A 23,111-nucleotide genomic window follows, 5' to 3' on the forward strand; every position below is an offset into this window, starting at 1 on the left:
TTACAGGAAAGCTACTTTTTTTGTTGTTTAAAACAACGTTAATAGTTATACATTCATTGATGTAATTAATCAATTAATATTTAATTCCAATTGAAGCGTTGCATTCTTTCTCTGGACTAATATTTTATTGATAAACCAACACAAAAATTTTGAAAGAAAAAAATAATGCTTGACAGGAACAGATAATTAAGTTGCTCTCTGGCCAAAATGCGATCAGCAACTATCAATAGCTTTCTTAAGCTGTAGAAGATGCATTGCAATTTTCAGACATAGAAATCGGACTTCGACCAAAATCATTTCCAGCCAAAAGTTTAGCATCCCAAAAACTGATCCTTCACATGTTATTCTCTTGGAATCTGCCAATGCTTCCGATGCAACTTTGCCGATGATGAAATATGTTTCTAGGGAGGACCCTTGCAGCTGGCCAAAATAAATGTCAATGTAAAAGGATTGTTAATGAATCATGTGGGAAACAGAGAACAAAGAGGCATGGAAGCTATTGATGAAAACTATCAAGGAAAGTTGCCCAAGAGAAATCTACTGACAACACTCTGCTATCATCAGACCATCCTCACTGATAGTGATATGCTTACAACATTTTCAGGGACGAATGTAAGAACAAGGAAAGATAGCAACTATGAGATATTCATAGTGATAATAGAAAAAGAAATTTAACAGGTGACAATTAAAGAATACAAAAAAAAAAACATCAAGTGACATGCCTGATTGCTGAATATAATCTTAATACGAAAGTTTTTTGAATGTGACTAAGCTTGAAACAAATGCAAGATATACAGTGGGGTAGATATATAACCTACCAGGGAATGATTGACAGATCTTAAACAGTCATTAGTCTTCAACATTAGTAAAATTACACGTGGTAGTCTCCTAAGCAGCTCTGATATTTGAGGAAAATACTGAGCAGCATACATCTGGATAAGAAGAAAATAAGTTAGGGCACATAATTTTGTAAACCTTCTTGCTTCATGTAACCAACAAAAATCCCATCGTTTGACAGTAACCAAAAAACCAACACTCACAACCTTAACTCCACAAGATACTAAAGCTTAGACAGAATAGCAACATTCCGAGACAGGAGAAACGGACTGCACACAACAATGATTAGAAAAAATGTGTCTGAATATGGAACACAGATTTAAACAGCACTACACTAATTTCGAACACCACCACTAATCAATAACTCCCACCACCACCTATCATGCTGCTAACACTAAACTACATGGTTCATTTTCACCCTGGAAGTTGGCACTACTACAACACCACTTGTCAAAAAAAGTTGCTAGCAGTACTTAAAAAAAGAGTTGATAATACTGTGCAATTGAATTTATTCACAAGTTCAAGAACTTCCATAAATAAATTTAAAAACAGACTTCTTCATATTAGACATCTCAGGTCACCAGCTCATGTTAAACCACATCAGAGTAGAAAAGAAAGATAAATGTGTCCAAGGATTGAAATCTCGAACCGTTTCGCTCGGTGAAATTTTTGATTCCGCCAACGGACCAACATTGGCACCGGCGTTCCGGCCGGGATACTATCCGGAGGCGTTGCCCGAGCCTAGCGACACCTCTAAAGGTGTCACATGGGTCATGCGTGCCCCGGTCGTGGTCGCGTAGAATACGGTTTTTTTAAACCTAGATTTTAATAATCATGTAGTTAATAATTTTAATCAACTCTTAACTATAATTGGGATAACTTAAATTGGCTTAATTAAAGCCACAGACAATTATCCTATTATTTTTTAAAAAAAATTTATTTTTTTATTTTTAAATATTTAGATTAATTTTTTTTATTTTTAGTTAATATATTTTATATTTTAAAAATATTAAAACTATACAGGTATAGTACCAAAACTGTATCGTTCCAGTTCGGAATCGAAACCTTAGTACGGCTCGATATTTTAAATCTTAAATGTGTCTGTCTTATTGCTCCTCCAATTCTAGTTACTTTCTTATTTTTAATTTCCATTCCCTTTATTTGATTTTGTCATTTTCCCTTCTCTCTTATATGCTCATTTTACTAATTTTAGAAGGAATTACAATCAAAGGTCTAAAGTCTAATTCTGAGCTGGGGTGTCAGTACCCAGTTGGAACTAGCCACGTTGATGCCATGTTGGCCATGCCAATCCCAGTTTTGATTCCTATGAAGACCTAAGAACAGCAAGGGAGGTAAAAAAGAAAAGGATGGACCAAAGGTCTTGTTCCAAGTCCTAGCAGAAGAGTAGGAAATATCAGAGGAAAAGAAGACTTGTTTCATCAATGGAGGAACTTGTAAGTGTCATGTCCATCGTCACTGGAGGAAGTCCACCCTTGTGCCATTTCATCAAAGAAGGTCAACTCCTCGGGTTGCAAGAAGACTAGGTTCCATCAGTGCTAGAGAAGAAACACTTATGTCACTTTTTACGGATGGTGATGGCCATTTCAAGCTAGAGAAAGAAGGAGCTTTTGTCATAATCTGGTGGAGAATCGGACTCAAAGAAGACGTATTGAGTAGAGAACTATTACAATAAGATGCCAAGTGCATCTCTGTGCTCTCTCATGCCAACCGGCATGGAATGATTTTTGAAACATGATTATAGTGGTAGGTAGCCAACCCCACCTAGTGGGATGAGGCTTGATTGTTGTTGTTGTGGATTACAGTGGTAGGTAGGACCCAAGAAGCAATTTACTTGCACATGGAAAGTCACTCATGTGGAAACAAAAATACTGCAAAAAAAAGACTCCAATTATCACTTATCTATTATCTCTTTGCTTGCTTTTGCCATGTCTAGGTAGGTCATGCAAAAGCAAGCAAAGAGAGCAAAGCGATACAAGAGCAATTTTGGGAATGCAATCCAAGGGGCTGTGGTTAAACTGTTCTACCAATAGAAAGCATTTATAGCTTGATTTCATCCAATCACTTTCTAGATAGTTCAGTGAAATTTTCACTCGGTCAATCAATTCAATGCGTGTTAATTGCTTACAGAATCTAAAAGTAAAACCCACCCACTCAATCTTATTTTCCTGATCACACAAAATGATTTTTTTTTAAAAAAAAAAGTTCCAGAGACAGTATTGTCTACAGATAGGCTCCATACCTGTAGTTCTGCACGGTCATCCTGATTTCCTTCCATAACTAAGTGGTCTGCTGATGGATCAACAACCTTTTGCCAAGGCCTCATAGTGAGTACTCCGGCAAATAGAACATAAAGATCTTCACCAGCACCAAGTTTTATACTGTGGTCCTTGATGGCATTAACATCAGCAAAAACTAGACCCTGGATGCAAAAGATGAATTCAATGGAAATAAATCATGAGTGTAGATAGCAAAGACTATGAAAACAAAGATTAGATGTACCTTCCAAAGTGCAGCATAGTTTATTCTAGTAGAAAAATTAAGCTCTCTGTAAAGACCATGATCAAGCAGTATCAATTGTGGTTTCTTTTTCCCTGTGTCAAAAAGAGAAGCTGCTAGAGAAACATGTCTAGAGTTTTTCACCCACCCCCCCTAAATTTACTTTCTTCAGTGTCAAATAAAATGCTCTTTATTACAATAATAAAAAAGAATGATATCAGTCATTTAAAGCAACATAAGAAGGTCATCAAATAATAAACAGTAAAATTTATAATAGTAATAATATTAAAAAAATTGAGTTTGCTTATTATTGTTATTGTTATAGAAGAAAACATGAGATTCTTTTGTCCTACTTGCGGATAAACAGCTAAATACGATTATATGAAGAAAAAAGTGAGGTCAGGTTTCAGTATTTCGACTTAATATTAGCAACTGCATTTGGGAGCCGGTTAAGTAGTAGTTTGAACTATTATATGGGAACATGGATTTAAATTTGGCATAGTTTAGTCTTTGGACTTGATCATCATCTCTATAACATTTGTTGAAACATAGAGACGTAAGATAGTCACAATGTTATGATGACAGATTTAAAAATTTAATGCACTAGCTTAGAAAAGGTCCTGAGAGGAGGTATTTGTAACTTTATACTTCAAGATGAGCATATAGTATTAAACAAAATGAACAAAGTAATTCCAAGGGTACAAGTAGAAAAAGTTTTGCTTCTGTAAGAAAAGTTAGTAGCTCATAGGAACAAAATCTAACTTTTGGTGAATAAAGAGTACGAGGAACCAAAATGTTAAGATCTCTCATGCAACTTGATAAGAACTAAGAAAGAATGGTGTAGCGGCATCGTAGAGGAGCAGGAGATGAACTGGGTGAGATACAGAAACGTCGATCGGTATCCAATCAACAACGATCAGCATGACAGAAACCTACTAATATTGTGCCATCATAGATACGTAAGTCACTGTGCAGTCCATGCTGACACATTTTCAGCAACTGAGGTAGGAAGATGATTCTTTGCTCATAACTCATTCTTTGATTCTGTCAATTAATCATAGGGAGTAGATAGACAGTATAAAATGAGAGGACAAGTTAAGAAAGGAAGCACCTATCCAATAGCAAAGAGGAATGACGTAGGAGTTTGAGAAACAAACTGAGATGCATTTGTATCGTAATTGAGTCAGTGCAAGACTAACACCAGGTGTTATCTTAGATATTTTTATAGAGAGATATCAATTCAATACCAAATGTCTTATGAACATTATTTGGTTTATGAGTTGGCAAATTAGGGGTTGTTTTCATTAAGATTCTTCAAGAATCAATGCTCGCATCTGATGCACGACACTCATTTTTTGTAACAGTATAGTTATTATACAAGATGCTTACTATATTGATGTCACTATGCCATGGTATCGGAAACATATAGTCCCAATCAGAGAACAAAACTCCAGTGACATGATACTCTAAACCTTTATAGTAACTATAGTTAGGTTGACCAAATGCACAAGTAGCAATTACTAGTGACCAGTTTTTCACGTCAAATATAAAGAAAGACCACCAGCATGATAAAAGCACATGTTCATCACTTATAATTGTAGAACTAGAAAGTATCATCAGCGTACTAGACATCAATTAGAAACAACTATATAGAGAGGCAGGGAAAACCCCTTGTATTATAGCAAAAGTATGTATAGAAGATTTACAGAGTCCCAAGAGGGAGAATAGAAGATAATAAGTTAAAAAAGCTAATCTAAGGAGAACCCCAAAAAAAGCATGGTCTGTTTATTAGCCATTTAGAATATTGGAAAGTGAGGGGAGGAAGTGGTGATTAAGCTTGTTCCATATTGCTAAGCCCAGCCAAGGATGATGGATCTGTTTGCTTACCTTGTGAAGGTCACAAACGTAAGGGCAGTTTGAACATTCATCAATTGATGTAGGAAGATCATTACAGTCAAAAGCTTGTGATCCACCTCACTAGAGAAAAATCACAGGATAAAAAGAGGTGAGATGAATGGTAGGAAAAACATGAGCAGACCACTCATGCACAATCTTTGTCATGAACCGCTCTCCAACCACATAATTTAACTTTGGGCAGTCACAAAAGTAAGATATTGCAATCAAATGTAAGGCTCCATTCTATGGAATAGTTAGACGTTAGCAAGGGAGGTTCAGGAAAGAGAAGTGAAGGTGATATAGACCATAGTATCAAATTTCGTACTGTGTTGGGTGAAATGGGCAAAATTTACCGTTTCGTCCGCTGTCCAGCACCGACCTGGCACCGTGGCCTCCCCGACCCTGTAGGGTTGCGGAGGCCGCGGTCCTCCGCTGTGATCAGCCGCCGCCTCCCGCAGGGTTGCAGAGGCCGCGGTCCTCCACCGTGATCTCCCGCAACTTGCGAGTGTGTGATTTAAAACTTAGTCTTTAATTAAACCTATATTAATAATTTCAATCAACTCCTAACTATAGTAGAGATGATTTAAACAGGTTTAATCAAACTCTAATAAAATTATTCCATTAATTTAATATATATATTATTTATTTTATTTTTGAAAAATATATAATAAATTTTTATTTATTCATTTACCATATAGAAGCACCTCAATACCATTTTTTTTAAACCATACACTATCGAAATTGTATCGTTTCGGTCAAAAATCAAAACTCCGGTACAGCTCGAGATTTTAAACAATGATATAGACACAATTTGTTGTGGCGTTTTCGATTTGGCATTTATGGTAGATATCAGGGAAAGAATTTTGGAAGGAAAGTATTCTTAATCTATTGTGATGCTGAAAATAAATCTGGTCCCTACAGCAAAAGCTGCAATCTGGTGAATCAAGGAAATGCCATAAAAATAAAAGGAAAATCAATAAGAAATTGGTAATTAGGGCAATTAGGCATTGAGCCCATATTTGGCAGAATTGTAACTGATGAAGAGTGTCTTAAACTACTTTGCAATCATATCATCAGAAAATTCTCCAATGCATTAATTTAACCTACAAACCTGTCTACAAATGATAAGGCAGAGTAGGCAGAGTAATCCACCAATAATTGTGGAGTTGTTAATGCACACTAGCGATTCAAACATATGGATGATTGTAACACCTCTACCACCTGGTTAACTTACCATAAAGATCATATAGCCAGTATCATAACTGGTAATACTAGTTTCTTGTAGTTATCTAGCCATAGCTAGAGGTAGCAAACACATAGGCTAAATCCACCAATTAAAAATATTCTGTTTGAGTTAATGTGGTTCATAATCCTCAGCAATCCAATAAAGATTGGCATTGTAGTGGTTAATTATCAGTTATTAAAGACTCATCGTGTACCTGTGAGCAGATCTTCATTTTATGGAGATGGAAGATCAGTAACAGATAGAGGAACTAAAGATTTGTCATCTCTTTCCTTTCTAACGAAATATGAACTAGTGCCGACTAACCAAATCTAATTTTAGTTCGATAAATGATACTATTCCTAAACTGTTCTTCTCCAACAATCACATCTAAAACTTCTTGAACCTTAATAACAATCCTCAATGGTTGATTTTGTTGGTGCAATCATACCACAAGTGGTCGAGCTTGACAAGGTTGTTTTGATATGACTGTCGAAGTTTTGGTCTCTAACCATTTACATTGAAATAGATAAAGTTTTTTCTTAACAAATAATTTGATTTTAGTGCACACCTATTGTAATTATTTATGTATTTTCAATGATATTTCAATAAAATAAATTAAAAACAGCGGAAGAAAAATATATTTTTTTAATCAAATAAATTTTATTTAATTAAAGTGTCGTGTCAAACTCTAATTGTTTCTCAATGCTCAACCTAAAGCAAAGGAGGAAAAAAAGTTTGACATGGTCTCACTAAGCCCTAGTTTTTAAATCATTTGTTTGCACAACCTTTATGTCATAAAAGATTCAGAACATGAAAAAAATTTGTCGATGTTAAATATATTTTAAATTACTTTTTTTAGATACTAACCAAGTTAAGTTGAACTAAATTTTGAATTTTATGGTCGTATGAAAGTCAAATTGGGATTAGGTGGAGCCCATCAAGTAGAAATGGTGAGTAGAGTCAATTGGATTCAAATTGGGCTCAATTTGAGTTTATTTTGGCTAGTTTAAAGTTGAGCCAAATTTATATATGAAATAATCCAGTTCAATCATATTTAATTAAATTAGTGGTACCTTTTTAAAAGGTTAGGAAATATTCTTTTCTCTCCACCTACATGAATTTTCCTCTCTCGATTCCTCTTCTACGTCACGCTCGCCTATCCACCGACACCCACTTGCCTGTCCAGTGGCACCCACTCGCAATGCTTCCCTCTAGTAATCCTCATCTCTTCCCTTCTCTCCATAGATATGAGTTTTCCCAATTCTTTTCCACAACAGACATCGTCCAAACATTGCCCACTTGTTAACCACCCGCCGCTCACCTGTTGCAGCCTGTGTGTTGGCACCCACCTTTCACCCTCTCTTTAGTAATCATCCTCTCCTTCTTCCCTTCCCTCCCTCAATCTCTTCTCTATTTCGCTGTGCCAAATCTAATTTCGTGACAGTCGGCATGAGGAATGACAAATTCCATCTGTGTTGATTGGCACGGACTAGCACAACTCAGTACTTTATACCATAGTTCAGATTCCATAGTGTTATATTGCTGTTTCTGTGACTCAAATCTCTGTAACCTAGCTCACAGAAAAGCAGTTTCTGCAACCTTAAGTACTTCTGAATAAACTGCTAAATTATTTCTAATTTATTGAATACCAGAATGAGCTCCATCCATATGGGAAAAAGTACGTGCAGATTTAGCAACTTACCAAAAATATTCCATTTACTTGGTGGCAAAGGCCTAACCATCATATTAGCAGCATGTGGATCACAATGCACAAACCCATGCTTGAAAATCATCTCTGCAAAAGCATGATTGACCTGCATGATTTGAAACCCACATATATAGTAAGATTATATATGCTACTACAGAAACAAAAAAAAAAAAGAGATGAATCATTCTTAAAAGGCTTACTAATTTTGAGACATCAATTGGCTCAAGTCCAAGCCTTCGTATAGCTCTGACATCAGTTATTTCCGGCGCATCCATAAATTCCATAGTCAGAATTCTAGATGTACTTAGGTTCCAAAAGACTTTAGGGGCATATATGCTACGTGCTAAATGAGGAGATAGCTTCCTAAAATTGTCCATACATTTCAAACTATTTCTAGCCTCAAACAAGAAATCTAATTCCTGAAAATCATGATACCAAGTGCTCAAATTGTAGAACAAGGAACAGCATACATGGAAAATATAAGAAACACATATGACAACTATTTCAATGTGTTAGGATTAAAAAAACATTGATAGATCAATAAACCTCAATGAAAAATGAACAAAAGTTTCTTGCTTAGCATTCTAGTCTGAATGACACATTTTACATAATTCTACAATGATTTTAGAGATCCACTCTGAATGTCATAGCAACAGCTTCTCATTCAATCCTGATAAGTGAGGACTCATCATGCATCCTGTTGAGTGCATCCCCAAATATGATTGACGTGGCATAATCAGTTGTATCACTTCTAAGTTCCACGTTACCTAAGAGCAAGCTATGTCGGAGTTTTAGTCTTTGACCCGAATGATATGTACCGTATCATGCTGGTACGGTTTCGATACTTACTAATTGAATTATTATTAATAATCAGCTTTTAATAATTAATTGGTTACTTAATAATTAATTAGATTGCTAATGCATTCATGTCCTTATATTTATATTTGATCATTAATTTAATGTCCTCATTCTTTGTAGGCAAAACGCTAGAATGAGAAATGAAAGGATGAGACCTACAAATTGGGGCAAATTTTGCTTTCAAATTTTGTAACATTAGAGCAATTTTAGTTTTAAAGACCGAGAAACTTTCATTGTTAAGGATGTAATTTTGTTTAAATGAATGTATATTTTTATTACTTTATGTAATTATATTTAAATTTATATGGGAGCATTTAATAAAAAAATTTGAGCTATTACATATTATTTTATTTCATGTATTTTGTTTGATAAAACACTGGATGAAGTGAAATAATTTAAAATCCCGTGGTCTCATTTTAATTTGGTTTTATTTGTTTCATCTAATTATAATTATATTAGAGTGAACCAAAAATAAAGAGAGACAAGATTTTACAAAGTTAAAATATTATATTTTAACTTTCCCCACCTCAGACATCTATGATTACTTTGGAGTGCTCATTAGCACAAATTCCAGTTCAACCCTATCAACCCCATTTTACTTAGAAGGTTGAGAGTGAAGCCATGTGGAGTGTCTATATCTCAAGCATGGAGATGAACCCAAACATTTGTGTTGCATTCTTTTGGGTTTATTTTCAGTGAACCCTTGTGGCTGTACGCTTTAGCTTCTAAGTAGGCAGTGGTACCTAAGGAACTTATTTTTGCGGTCTAAGATGACCTATACAAGTTTTAGGAAGTTTGGTAGTAGTGTCAAGATTTAACCGACCTTAAATTTATGTTGGTCAACCAAAACTGGTGTTCTGGACTTAACAGAATTTGAGTTAGATCAACCTAAGTTGGCTGGAGATCAATATTTTTGTCAGTTGACTAAGATTTGAACGATAGCTTCAAACGATTATAAATGGCTAGTTTTTCTTCAACCAAAGGTTTTTTATTAGTTGACCAAACAACAAAAAATATAATTGTATGTTGTTATATGTCCTACCCCCGTCTCGAAAGAGGGAACAAATTCAAAGAGGCACACATAAGTGAGAAAACAAGCACTCAATAAGTTAAAATTGTAGTTTCAATTTGTGGTCTCAATAATTGTATTAATATACAAGCTTTATAAATAGTGTAAACATTTCATCAAACAATGTTATTAAGATTTATCCCTCTCCTCTTCTACTACTTTCTTCATTGTCAACATAGGTAAAAAATGGTCTTTTTAGCAGTCTTCTTCGGCCACAAAGTCTCCTTAGTTCCTCTGCTTGAAAGGGTTCAACACAGATGTGATCTTGAACCAATGGTCCTAACAAGTCTCATCTCAACCACAGCAGTCCATCAAATCCAGAGCAAGTATCGCCCAGTCAAACAAATAAATAACAGGAAAACTCTTATGAAAGTTTATGCACAAATTAGGATCACCATAGCAATCCATTTCTTGTCTTCAGTTTATGCATGAATTAGGGTCAAATAACAAATTAACACTTATCAAGTCAACAGAAATTGGAAATGCAGCACATTCTTGGAAGTAATGGTAAAACTAGAAATTTAATAAGGCTTCATTTAAGTCAGTGTATTTTTCCATCTTAATCTCATTGTATTGTATTACAAGAAGAATGTAATTTTCCATTACTAGTTTGGGACACACACTTGGCATAGATCAGTATTGATTTGAATCCTTATGCATTCTAAGCTGAGAGATACATATTCAAGTAGCATAAGCCATAGATTTCATGTAAACATGCTCAAATTAAGAAATAGCAGTCATGCAAAGGACACTTACCTTGGGTACACTCTCACTTACTTCATGAACCAACCATCTGGAGGGGAAAAAACTAAGTCATTGAGTTGGTCAATGAATGACATGTCAAGTTGGACAATCATATATCAAAAATCTGTTTATCTACAACCTGCAGGCTATGACTTATATAATGTCTTTTTCTTTACGACTTCTTTAATAAGATGCAAATGAAAGCAAACTTATCATTAGCAATGGTACCCGGTTATCTACCATAGTATAGATATTCAGATATCAAAGTAAGTCCATTAAAAATGCCACTAACCAAATGATCCAAGGTAGCTCATTCTTATGCAAGCATAGTAGTAAACTAGCTACAAAAGGCCAATAATATGAAGTCATACATGGGGGCAAAATTTTCAGTTCCAGCTGTAACAATACCAAGAAACGAGCTAGAAATGCCAAACATCTTACAAAATTATGCCGTAGGTAACATTAGCTAATCATGATATTCCTCTACAATATACTGAAAGGATGCTTGTCCACTATAGAATGAGAATGTGTAATATAAAGAGAGTGGTTGATGAGCTTAAACACACTCTCATTGGAAGATGAAGTTTCACCAGTAAATTGTTTAACTAAAATATATAGGTCAAAGCTGTGGTCGTGGATGTAGAGCAACCCCAACATAATTAAAATAATGCTAACAAATGTGTGCACAAGCATGAAACAGTCCAACAACACCTAATCAGATTGGTTATTTTACATGATATATGCCTTGAGCAATGCAGGTGAGACATACCACTCTGACAGGATATCATATAGAAACCCATACTCTGGAAGCATGGATGATATAACATTTTTGGTTTTCACCTTACATGAGCTAAGGGTGGTTGAGACTAGCGATTTCTTTATAAAAACTAGATATATGGTAGTGATTATACCAATATAATAAACAGTTCAAAAATCAATAATATAAGATGTTCCTGCTTGAGACTTGGTAGGGTGAGCCACCGGTGAGCTATCTTCCAAGTTGACTGGTCTCTAAGGGTTTGGAGGAAAAGGGACTAATCTAATCCCTGCAAGACTCGAAGAGGGTTAGAATGGAGGTCCAGGTGGACCTGAGCTTAGCCATTCCGACACTCAAGTAAAATTTCTAGAAGAGAACAAGAACAGTAGATGAAAGGAAAATATCGGGGGACGAAATGTGCACATACCTTCGCCCACAAGAGTGGGCTTGCTTTTATGGATTCCCCCTAGGTGAGAGATGGTGCCCACGTGCTCCATGTCCTGACAAATGGAACATTCCGTACAGGTTTGGGGCGACCTATCACCATACTCCAAAGGTCATGCCATCCCATGTCTCGTTGACCCTATCATCTCACGTTTGTCATGAGGGATGTTGCATTAGTGTAGGTCATGTCACCCCATTCTATTGACTGTGTTGTCTCACGTTTGCCATGAGAGATGTCACATCATCATGCTCTGTAGGTGACCCTATTATCCCATATTCAGGTATAGAGTAGGGTCTCATCACCTTACTTTTCCCACATCCAATGGCTAAGCTGAAGAGGTCAGTATAACTGAGCTAAAGGGCTTAGGTAGGGCTGAGCTGAAGGGCTCAAGCAGGGCGATAGTGTCGATCAGAGTTGAGGAGCTGAGGAGGTCGGTAGAGCCGAGCAGAGTTGAGGAGATCGACAGAGCCGTGCAAAGTTGAGGAGCTGAGGAGGTCGATCTTTATTGGGAAAACTCCTAGGGGGAGGTAGACTTTTGTTGGAAAGACTCTTTGGGAGAGGTAGACCTTTATTGGGAAGACTTCTCAGGGGAGGTAGGTTTTTATTGGGAAAACTCCTCAGGAGGTAGACCTTTGTTGGGAAAACTCCTCGATAGAGGTATGCCTTTGCTAGGAAGACTCCTCGAGAGGTAGACCTTTGTTGGAAAGACTCTTCGGGGGAGGTAGGCATTTGTTAGGAAGACTCCTCGAGAGGTAGGCCTTTGTTGGGAAGACTCCTCGATAGAGATAGGCCTTTGCTATGAAGACTCCTCAGGAGGTAGACTTTTGTTGAGAAGACTCCTCCAAGGAGGTAGGCCTTTGTTGGGAAGACTCCTCGGGAGATGTAGGCCTTTACTGGGAAGACTTCTTGGGAGGTTGACCTTTATTGGGAAGACTCCTTGGGGCCTTTGCTAGGAAGACTCCTCGGGAGGTGGGTGGCTGAGCTAAGGTGGTTGGCATGGCCGAATTGACTTAATTTGGTCAATCGGTGTTGGCACACCATGGGGAATCTATGTTGACCGAGTTCGAATCATGCCACTTGAACCTTCTGCTGACTAAGTTAAGGGCTTGCCACGTGGACCGTTACTTTACCTCCACATCATAAGATAATAGAATGATTCCTATCATATGGTAAAAGCATAACATAATTGTTAGTAAAATCAATTTAGAAAGAGATTCTTTAATTATAAATTATATATATCACTTGTTGATATGGTTTAAAAATAAGTTTTAAATTAACAAGTTTAAAAATTAAAAGTTCCAAATTGAAGGGGTGTCTTGGTGCAACACTAAAGTTGTTGTCATGTGAGCTTAAGGTCACAGGTTTGTGTCACAGAAATAGTCTCTTGCAATGCAAGGTAAGACTGCATATAATAGATTTAATGTGGTCCGACCCTTCCCCGATACCCTGCATTGATGAGAGCTTCGTGCACTGGGCTACCCTTTAAATTAAAAGTTCCGAATTAGGAAATTTAAATTTTATTTAAGTTTTAAAAATCATAAAGATGCATGATAACTCAATAGCGTTACCTCAAGACCTTAGTTCACAACCTCATGATATCTCAACCTTAAGCAAGTTCACAAATGACATTTTAAAAGCGTTCCTTAATGACATTGCAGATGAATCCCTTAAAGATGCAATCTTATATACCCCCTGGGCATAGCGCAGATAGTGGACGCATGACATTTCTAGTGTAACAGTTAACGGTCAAATCTTGCGAGAACTCACGACCTGTCATTCACCCCATCATGCGCCTCCTGCCTGTGTATCTGAATTTACCTCCCTCCATACCTGTGGGGTCAGCTCTAAAGGGCTGTTGAGGTGGCGGATTCATCTTTTTTTTTTTTTTTTAAAGAACCTCTTAGAACATTTAAGAAAAATCTTCTAATGACATTTTAGATGATCCTCTAAATGATTTAATTTTAGAAGAACACCGTGTTGACTTGAGCGCTTTAGAAAGTAATCATCTTGATCTAGATATAAGTTGTTTATGCTATCTAGAGAAGCCAAAAGAAGAAATTAAACAAAATAAAAATTACAAGCTAGTAATGCAAGATGCCAACTTAAAAAGCTACAAATCACTTTTTAAAGCTCATCAACCCACTAAATTAGTTTCTTTATTTACTTTGATCTACCAAAGTAAGAGCTCCATCATTCTGAGTAATGATTATTATTAAGTACCTAGTGATAATCATGATATTGCGTTCATGAATCAAAATTTTTTCATAACATCTACTTTAGATGCATTTATATCTACTTTATTAAGAAAATTGATTACGATGTGTGTTTATTTAAACACAAATTTAATTTTTAGATTGAAGGATATATTAATTTATTAAGAGAAAGTTGAGCTTCTGTCTCAGTATGTTTGACTTTGATACAAGATATGCGAATTTCTACATTGCATTACCGCCTTTGTGTCTCATGATTTCAACGAAGACCTGATCAACATTTTTACCTTACAAATTAGATGGTTTCTAACTCATAGGAAAGGGCAGGTAAAAAAGGACAATAAAGTCAAAGCACAAATACAAAAGAAAAGCTTATTGATTCCTTGCTCGTTAGAAGGGACATCAAGGATAATGAAGAAACATTGCAACACAAAGATAGTGAAACAATTCTTCCCTATGCTTGGAAGCAACCAATAAAGAAGAGGAGTCAACAACTCGTCTAGAATAGAGTTCTTCTTAGTTGAGGAGAATAACACAATTGGGTAAATCCTATTTAAAATATTATTGAAAAGTTCAAAAGTGTTTAAGTCATCAAATTATGATAGTTTGTTATATTTCTTAAAAATAAAGCGAGATTTTTATAAAAAAAAAGTCGTTTAGTTTTTAGAAAAAAAATCAATTAAAACTTTCCTAGGATTAAAATAAATGTTTATTTTGTGGCAAATAAGTCTTATTCTCAATCTATAAAATGCGTAAGAATCTCATGTATTAGACAATTTTTAAATTAATTCAACCTCTTTTGATTCTCTTGAGTCTTTTTTTTGTGAGAGTTTTTCTTCTGGGTAAGTTTTATTTTCTCTGAGACATTCCTAGGTGATTTGACAGTTCAATTTGAGTGTTTTTGACAATAAATTTTAATTAAGGCAAAACATGAGTCATCATCAAACTAGTGTCAATCTATATTGTACATCGATATGAGTTGGCACCGACTCTATCAACCAAATCTAGGACTGAGACAAAAAATGAAACTGGGATTTATAATTCTTCGTTATTTCTACAAATCAAATGTTTGTATTTGTTAGATGATGTAGGGCAGATGAGATAACAGCCTTGATAATATCTCAAAAAAATGCATTGGTGAGAACAACGCCCAAAGTACCTGTAGTCCAATGCTGGAAAGCACCAGTGCAAGAAACTCACTATCAAATTCACAGTAGCAATGTCTGCAGCAGCAGTATCTGTCAAATGAGTGTGCTGAACCTGTGTAGATATATTACAACCATTGGAAGTAGGGTGTTACATGATTATCTTATGAAAAGTTAAAAAATGTAGATCAGACTATGTAGAGAAGTCTGATAGCTCTGACCTTTATAGCAACTTTCTGGCCATCATGGGTTCTAGCAGCATGAACTTGTGCGAGAGAAGCACTAGCTAATGGCTTTGGATCAAATTCTTGAAAAACCTATAATCATATTTATTTAGTGGATAATATGGGCACAGGCTACAACAAGATCTTTCAGTAACAAGGAGATGGAGAGAGTTCAGCAGGTTTAACAATAAGAAATCTAGCATCTGGTTTCACAAACCTTCTCAGGAGGTCCTCCAAGTTCTTTAATGACTACATTTCGGATTTGATCATATGATGAAACAGGACATCTTTTCAGCATTGAGGCCTTCATTATCCGAACATATTCTTGAGGAATTACATATTCCTATATCCCATGTACAAACAGACATGAACAGAAAAGAATAATGTAGATTAAATTATGAGAAATGTTGCATGCCATATCAAAATCATGCATTGTGGGAACATAACTATTCATTGGCATGCATTCCTAATAGCTTATCTTTTGGGTAAAATGGCTTTATCTCCTAAATTTTACCGTATTAGTCATATCTCGAGTCAATTTTATTTTCCTATTATTATTATTATTATTATTATTATTATTATTTTGACTATTCTCTCTTGTGCTAGTTCTTCTATTTGCTCTCTTGTTTTATGATCCAAAAGGGATCAGTCATGGTTGGGGAATCATAGATATATAAATTGTGTCACTTTCTTAGGGAGACATGTTGCCATATCCAAGACGGTTGGTGGCAGTTGACACTCAAATCATGAATCTCAATGTCCACATTAGCCCAAAGCAACTGAAATCAAATTAAGCAATTCCTCAACTATATTCAGCCAGTTTTGCTTCAGTCCTCTTGTGCTAGTTCTTCTATCTGCTCTCTTGTTTCACAATCCAAAAGAAGTCAATCATGGCTTGTAGGATCATAGATATATAAATTGTCACTTCCATGGTGCCATATCCAAAATGGTAGGTAGCAATTAACACAAATTCTGAATTTCAACGTCCAGATAAGCACAGGGCAACAGAAATCAGATGGACGACTTCTCATTTATTCAGCAAGTATTACTTCAGTTCTACTAGAGTATGGACCAATCAGTTGTTAATTAAGGAGACAACTCTTAATGTAATTAGGCTTTGAATTGGCGGGAACCTCTTACTGTTCTTCTGAGATGAGTCTACAAAGGGTGACATTCTGATGTTTCTATAAAGTTGGAGGTTTAGATTAAAATAAAGTTTAAGTTAATCCGCTTTAATCCAAGCAATCCCCGCAACCATGAATTGTTAAGAAACTAGGTGATAATAGTGAGACATATTTGAAGTCATGTTGAGAGAAGTAATATCTGCAATAGAGGGCATATATTCAAATTGTATTCAGAAAAATAAATTGGATGCCTAAAGGATATGTTTGAGACTCTGAGTTCAAACATGTATTTCTTAGTCATTCCAATGAATAAAGACCTCGTGCTTCTAATAAAGTATGACTTCTGCAAAAAAACCTCCATAAATACACAATATTTAACCATCATATATTAAAGCATAAGGATCAAGTGACCAGTAGCGTATAGCAGCAAAAGAAGCAACAAGAGACATGACAGGGAAAGGCGAGAGGCAAATTGCCGAGACGATCTTATGGTAATAAGAAGACCCCCAACAACCATCCAATGTAATTGAGATTGTCTTCAGTAAGCATACAAGATTTGAGAATCCAATTCAAGGTTTAACATTTTGATGTAAATAACTATGAATTCTTTTTTCTCAGGGCCCAACACAAATCCTTTTCCCACTTTCTTCAAGCCTGGTTTTGCCACATTTCCAAATAAAAAACTACCACATCAAGCGAGCTACACAAGTTTCAAAGCAAAAATTAATAGGAGAAATCTTGTATATTCTCTGATGGCCAGGTTTAATGCTTGGGCCTGACTAGGTCTTTTAAATAAAATAATAAATTAATTAATATTAAAAATACATAATTTTAATATATATATATATATATAATCATTTATATATATAATCAGAATACAAACAGGAAAAATTAATATATATATAATCATTTATATATATAATTTTGTTAATTTTAAATATTTTCTTATTTTATTTTAAATTTTTATTATTTTTAAATGTGCGGGTCATGCTTCACTTGTGTTGTGTTTGACACAACCCGTGAGGGCTAAATCATCGCCGCCCAACTCATCCAACACATTGTGGAGCAAGTTATGTAGGTCAGACATGACCCAACCCTTATGAGGTCATGCTGGCATGGCCAAAACCAAGGTCGGGAGTGACATGGCTCGATTGTTGTCTCTATCTTCCACTTAACTTGTTTAATTTTAAAAATAAGAATAAATTATAATCAATTGTATTAAAATTTTCGAGAAATCAATAAGTTCATTAGTTGAATTATTTCAAGATGCTTTATTGTGTGCCAAAGTGTTGCCATAATGCTCATGAGCATGGTCAACACATAATAGATAAGTTATGTTCGTAAGTATAGGTTTATTAATTTACTAGAATGGTAAGTTTAGAATGTCCTGCCCAAGCACAACACAAGATTCCAAACCATGCATGACATTTTATGTTGTATATGCTATTAGATAATGGGTAATCTCATACCTACAAAGCTTAACAAAAAAAGCAATTTGCATGCTCATATGTGTATGCCAAGTATAACCACACACGTAGCAAGAGAACTAAGAATACATTTCCATCTACTACATTTTGATTTACTGAACATGAAATCTGAATAATTGATGTTTCTAGAACACAAACATTTTATCATGACCTTAATACACAAATGTGTGCAATATACAGCAATTTGAAATTTTGAGAAATTATTTTCAAGGAGAATATTTATCTAAATATTATACTCATTTAACACATACCAGTTGACTAATATGTTGGCCAAGCTTAATATATATCCCTCCATTGCGAAAACACAATTCCTGCAACTTATAAGCAGATCGCTCATGAGCTTCATGCTTTGCCTTCAACCACTCGGTACTTCCTTGCTTGAGACCCCAACATGAGTACTGATAGTCTGAAACAAGTGGGAGATAGCAAGAACATGGTGGAAACATAACAATTAAAATCCAGTCAAATTATATGTAAAGAAAAGATACCACAGTCTCAAAATAGAATTCCAATATAAGAAGTTTTTTTATACATGAATAATCAGACAGTAACAGTAGCAAAAAAAGTTTACATCTTTCATGAAACATAGTATGAACAAATTGTCTTTGCTTCTACCTTAGTGTTCTAACAAGAGCCACCAATAACAATGGTCTAAGTAAGTTTTAAAATCTCGAGCCGTGTTTGAGTTTTAATCTTTGACTAAACAACATGGTTTGGATACTTTGATATTGGATTGTGCTGTGCTAGTATGATTTCGATCCTCAGCTAATTGAATTATTAATAATAACATGATAAATTTTCCTTGATATAAGCTGTAATTTTTAATTAATTTTCTATGATAATTAATTATTTACTTAATAATTAATTAGATTGTTAATACATGTTTAATCCTGAGCTGTACCGGAGTTTTGATCTCTGACACATACAATAATACCATTTGTGCTAGTATGGTTTTGATAGTTAGCTAATTGAATTATTAATAATAACATAATTATTTTACTTAATATAAGTTGTAATTTTTTATTAACATTTTATAGTAATTAATTATTTACTTAATAATTAATTAGATTGTTAATACATAATTAGTTTCTTCTTTATTTTTTTCCACCTAATTTTTAGAATTAAAAATATTTTAACTATTTAGTTATAATTTTTATCTTTAATTATCTAACCTATATACATCTTTTGTTTTATAATAATTTACGCTTATAATTTATTCGACCGTAGAAGCCTAGAATAAGCAACAAGTCCTCCATAAACTTAGGCATGCCTTATTTTTAAATTTTGTAAAACTAAAGCAATTACAGATTTGAAGGCCCAAGAATCTTCATTGTTTGATGGACATATGAAACTTGATTCAGTCTCAACTAAATTAAATTTGAAAATTTTAGATTTTAGATTTTTTTTGATACAATCAAAGTTAAATTTGAAAATAGAGCTCTGTTTTAAAAAAAAAAATCTTAGATATAAGATATTCCAATGAAACAAATTAAAAATAGTGAAAATAAATAAACACATCATTTTAAATTTAATTAAATAAATTATAATTTAATTAAAGCAACATGTGAACCATAGCTAGTCGTTAATGCTTGAGTCAAAACTACAAAAAAAAAAAAAAGGAGGAGAAGAAGTCGATACTATCTCATTGAACTATAGTTTTTTTGCTGCTTGCTCACGTAATCTCTCTTAGTCTCTTTTGACATTACAAAAGTTAGATCATGAAAATATTCACCAATGTTAGATACCAAGGTTATCCAATTTAAAATTTTATATTTTAAATTGTTTAAAAAAACTTTTTAGATAGATAATTAAGATAAAAATATTTTTAGTTTTGCAGTTGAGCACAAATTGGTTTAGGGTTAAATAAAGCTCAACACGTAGAGATGGTGATTAAGATCAAGTGGGCTCAAACCAAACTAGATTTAAATTTATTTTGATTTACTTAAAACTAAACCAAGTTTATATATAGGATATTCTAGTTTAATTAAGTTATTTAATTAGGTTATTCTCTTTTCTCACTTCTTCCCCTCTCGATCTGGTCTTCCCTTCCCAAACTAGTTCGCCTTGCAACTATAGTCCCACAGTTGCATGCTGCCCATAATCGTTCACTATGCACGCCAATCATCTTTCGTGTCACCACAACCATACCCTCTCTCCAACAACTTCTTTCTCTCCTATTAGTGCCAACTATTTTGTATATCGGTCGGCAAGCAAAATGATAAATTTCGCTTGTGTCAATCGGCACGACTCAACACTTGATTGGTTGATGGTTCACAATAAAAGTGTCTCATTTTGATTGAGTTTAACATGAAACAATAGGTGCCCCATTTCTAAAACTTGGCTCCCCATTTTAAATATTATGCATCAATTTCATGTGGCAAAGCATGGGTTCAAAAGAAAAAATTATCTACTCAGTTTGCTTTTGTCAGTCTAACTAGACACCAAACCATCCAATTTTGCACTGAATTTATATAGCTATACATCTTGGTAACTTCCCTTGCAATTGGTCTTGTCCCCATTGACGTAAAATTTATGTGTTTAGTCTTGTTGTTGTAGTTGTTCTTGGCAGGTACAAATGCATATAATCTACCTCAATTTTTTATCTCTATCTACTTTGCTGGCTGATTATCTGAAACTATACCTCTTAAATTCTCTCTCCCTTCCCTATTCTCTTAAAGTTCTGAGTCTCATCATTCCATGCTATCAAACTACATGCCATTGACATGTCTTCAATACGCAAATAGAAGTCTACTATAAAATAAACACAACTAAATGTTTTGTTTGGAAAATTTCAACAATAAAATACAAAAAACCAGGTTATGGTTGTCTTTTCTTTAAATAAAACAATTTATTTGCCATGACAGGAATCACAAAGCGTAGTTTACTTGCATCAAAGAGGTAAGTATCTGATGCTAAACATTTTTTCCAATCTACAGCTACAAGGAAAGTACTTGGTGATTGTCTTTGCCTCCAAACATCCACCTTAACATCCTCATCTCTGACACTCTCATCTTCTGCTCTGTGCTAGAGTCGTAGCACAACATTCAGTGTCATATAACATAGCATGTCTAATCGCTGTTTTGTAAAACTCCTCTTTAAGTTTTAGAGATAGTTTATGATCACATAAAACACTCGACGCTCTTCTCTATTTCAATTATTTTGCTTGTATTCTATGTAAGACATCCCTCAATCCCTCCATCGTTTTGCATAAATGATCCTAAATACTTAAAACTCTCAATTTCAAACAACTCGTCATCTCTTATCTTAACAATTATCTCATTACGTTTAATATTACTAAACTTAAATTCAATATATTATATCTTTACTCTACTAAGCCTAAAACCTTTCACTTCTACTGTTTCTCACTAAGATTTTAGTTTAGCATTTACTCCTTCACATGTCTCATCTACCAAAATAATATCATCTGCAAACAACTTGCACCACGGTACTATGTCTTAAATGTGTCTAGTGAGTTCGTCCATGATTAATATAAAAAGGTAAGGACTTAAAGCTGATCCTGGATGTAACCCTATCTTTATTAGAAATACTTCAATTAATCCGCCTGAAGTCTTCACTCTGATTGTTACATCCTCATACATATCCTTAATTAGTTCAATATATACTACCCTAACACCTCTCTTTTCTAGAATTCTCAATATAATTTCTCTTGGGACTCTATCATAAGTTTTTTCTAAGTCAATGAATAATATTTATAGATCTTGCTTTTGCTCACGATATTTTTCAATTAGTTACCTAAGAAGATGTATAACTTCTATTGTCGATCTAGGCATGAACTCAAATTGATTGGTCACCATGGTCATACTAGAGGTATTTTAATGATTTAAAACTCTGGATTGGCATTTTAAGGAAGAGGATCAACTCCACGAAGTGAAATAAAATTTTCCCATATAATTAGTCCATAATTTTTGTACGTCAAGCATACCAGTTGAGAAGAAGAAGAGACAATAAAATATCCAATACCAGACTGGCCGGGCCAACATGTACCAACCTATATGAGTGCTGTATTATACGAATTGTAAAATGGAAGTCAGCACTGAATTTTAAACGTTACTTTAAAGATCTTAACCTTAAGGTCTCCTGTCCTACTATTTGATTCATCCGGATGTAAGCGTGCGTTCAGCCTCCTATTTGGTTACAGACATCATGAAGACAGCTCTCATAACTGATATGATTCCAGCACAACTTAGTCCAATAAGAGGAATGCCAAAGCAAAAGGGGAAACTCAGAGAAGCAAGAGGTAGAAAAAACATCAACATATAGGTCAAAGAGAAAGCAATATCTATAAAATATAATAATAATAATAGAAATAAAAAAATAACACAACCATGCATACTGATTAGTTATACCAATCGAACTGACTCTGTGTGTCTTGTCCCACTTTTAACTCATTTTAGAACCTAAAAAAGGCTATTAGAAATCAAATCTATCAAACAAGAAAAGGACAAACAATCGTTATTTTGAATTATATAGCGCAACTTCCGTCAGAGAAGAGACTATGCTACGCACAAAATCAAGAAACAACTAGAATACCTGCGACGATAGATGCTACTGTGAAGGAATCGCGGAGGAGGCGGAGGGGAACAATGGTACAAATCTTGAGGGTGGTCGAGGGATCGTCGGAGGTGGCAACGGCGGCGGCAGTGACCCCGCCACCGAGAATGGCGGTTCCAACTGCGAGCTTAATGGCAGCCCGCCGCATTTACCCAACCGGAAGCCGCTCTCGATCCGAGAGCTCCGACGCGAAATCAGGGAGGTCGATCGCCTCCAAGACCGAGAAGGTTTTGATCCGCGAGGAATAAAAGCCCATATTTTAGGCCTGGCCTATTGGAAAAAATGGTATGCAA

At 34.9% G+C, this 23,111-nt stretch overlaps 1 protein-coding gene across 2 annotated transcripts; it reads right to left on the reverse strand.

Annotated features, from left to right (window-relative positions):
* Positions 1 to 22,980, reverse strand: LOC141821242 (putative ABC1 protein At2g40090). 2 transcript variants are annotated; one of them, XM_074708645.1, is made up of 12 exons: positions 22,798 to 22,980; positions 18,498 to 18,652; positions 15,853 to 15,978; positions 15,633 to 15,728; positions 15,426 to 15,526; positions 10,867 to 10,903; positions 8,384 to 8,602; positions 8,178 to 8,289; positions 3,358 to 3,449; positions 3,098 to 3,277; positions 819 to 932; positions 1 to 420 (listed from the first exon to the last, which is right to left on the reverse strand). In XM_074708645.1, exons 1-12 carry the CDS (start codon positions 22,964 to 22,966, stop codon positions 214 to 216), a joined length of 1,608 nt encoding a protein of 535 aa, XP_074564746.1. In that variant the 5' UTR covers positions 22,967 to 22,980; the 3' UTR covers positions 1 to 213. The 2 variants fall into 2 exon arrangements, with proteins under 2 accessions (XP_074564746.1, XP_074564745.1); XM_074708644.1 differs by having other exon boundaries at positions 3,358 to 3,467.
* Between the last annotated feature and the right edge of the window lie 131 nt (positions 22,981 to 23,111).

Source organism: Curcuma longa, chromosome 2, assembly GCF_044706935.1.
Source record: "Curcuma longa cultivar G26 ecotype Majalengka, Jawa Barat chromosome 2, ITB_CL_G26_1.1, whole genome shotgun sequence".
In the NCBI taxonomy this organism is placed as follows: domain Eukaryota; kingdom Viridiplantae; phylum Streptophyta; class Magnoliopsida; order Zingiberales; family Zingiberaceae; genus Curcuma; species Curcuma longa.

What these genes read in the sequence shown, in the direction of transcription:
- LOC141821242 (XM_074708644.1), bottom strand. Translation starts at nt 22,966, where the DNA reads ATGCGGCGGGCTGCCATTAAGCTCGCAGTTGGAACCGCCATTCTCGGT. An exon ending in TAAGTGAGAGTGTACCCAAG is followed by an intron (nt 8,603 to 10,866) that starts GTAAGTGTCCTT and finishes CATGATTTTCAG; the next exon opens with GAATTAGATTTCTTGTTTGA. An exon ending in CAATTGATGTCTCAAAATTA is followed by an intron (nt 8,290 to 8,383) that starts GTAAGCCTTTTA and finishes CAAATCATGCAG; the next exon opens with GTCAATCATGCTTTTGCAGA.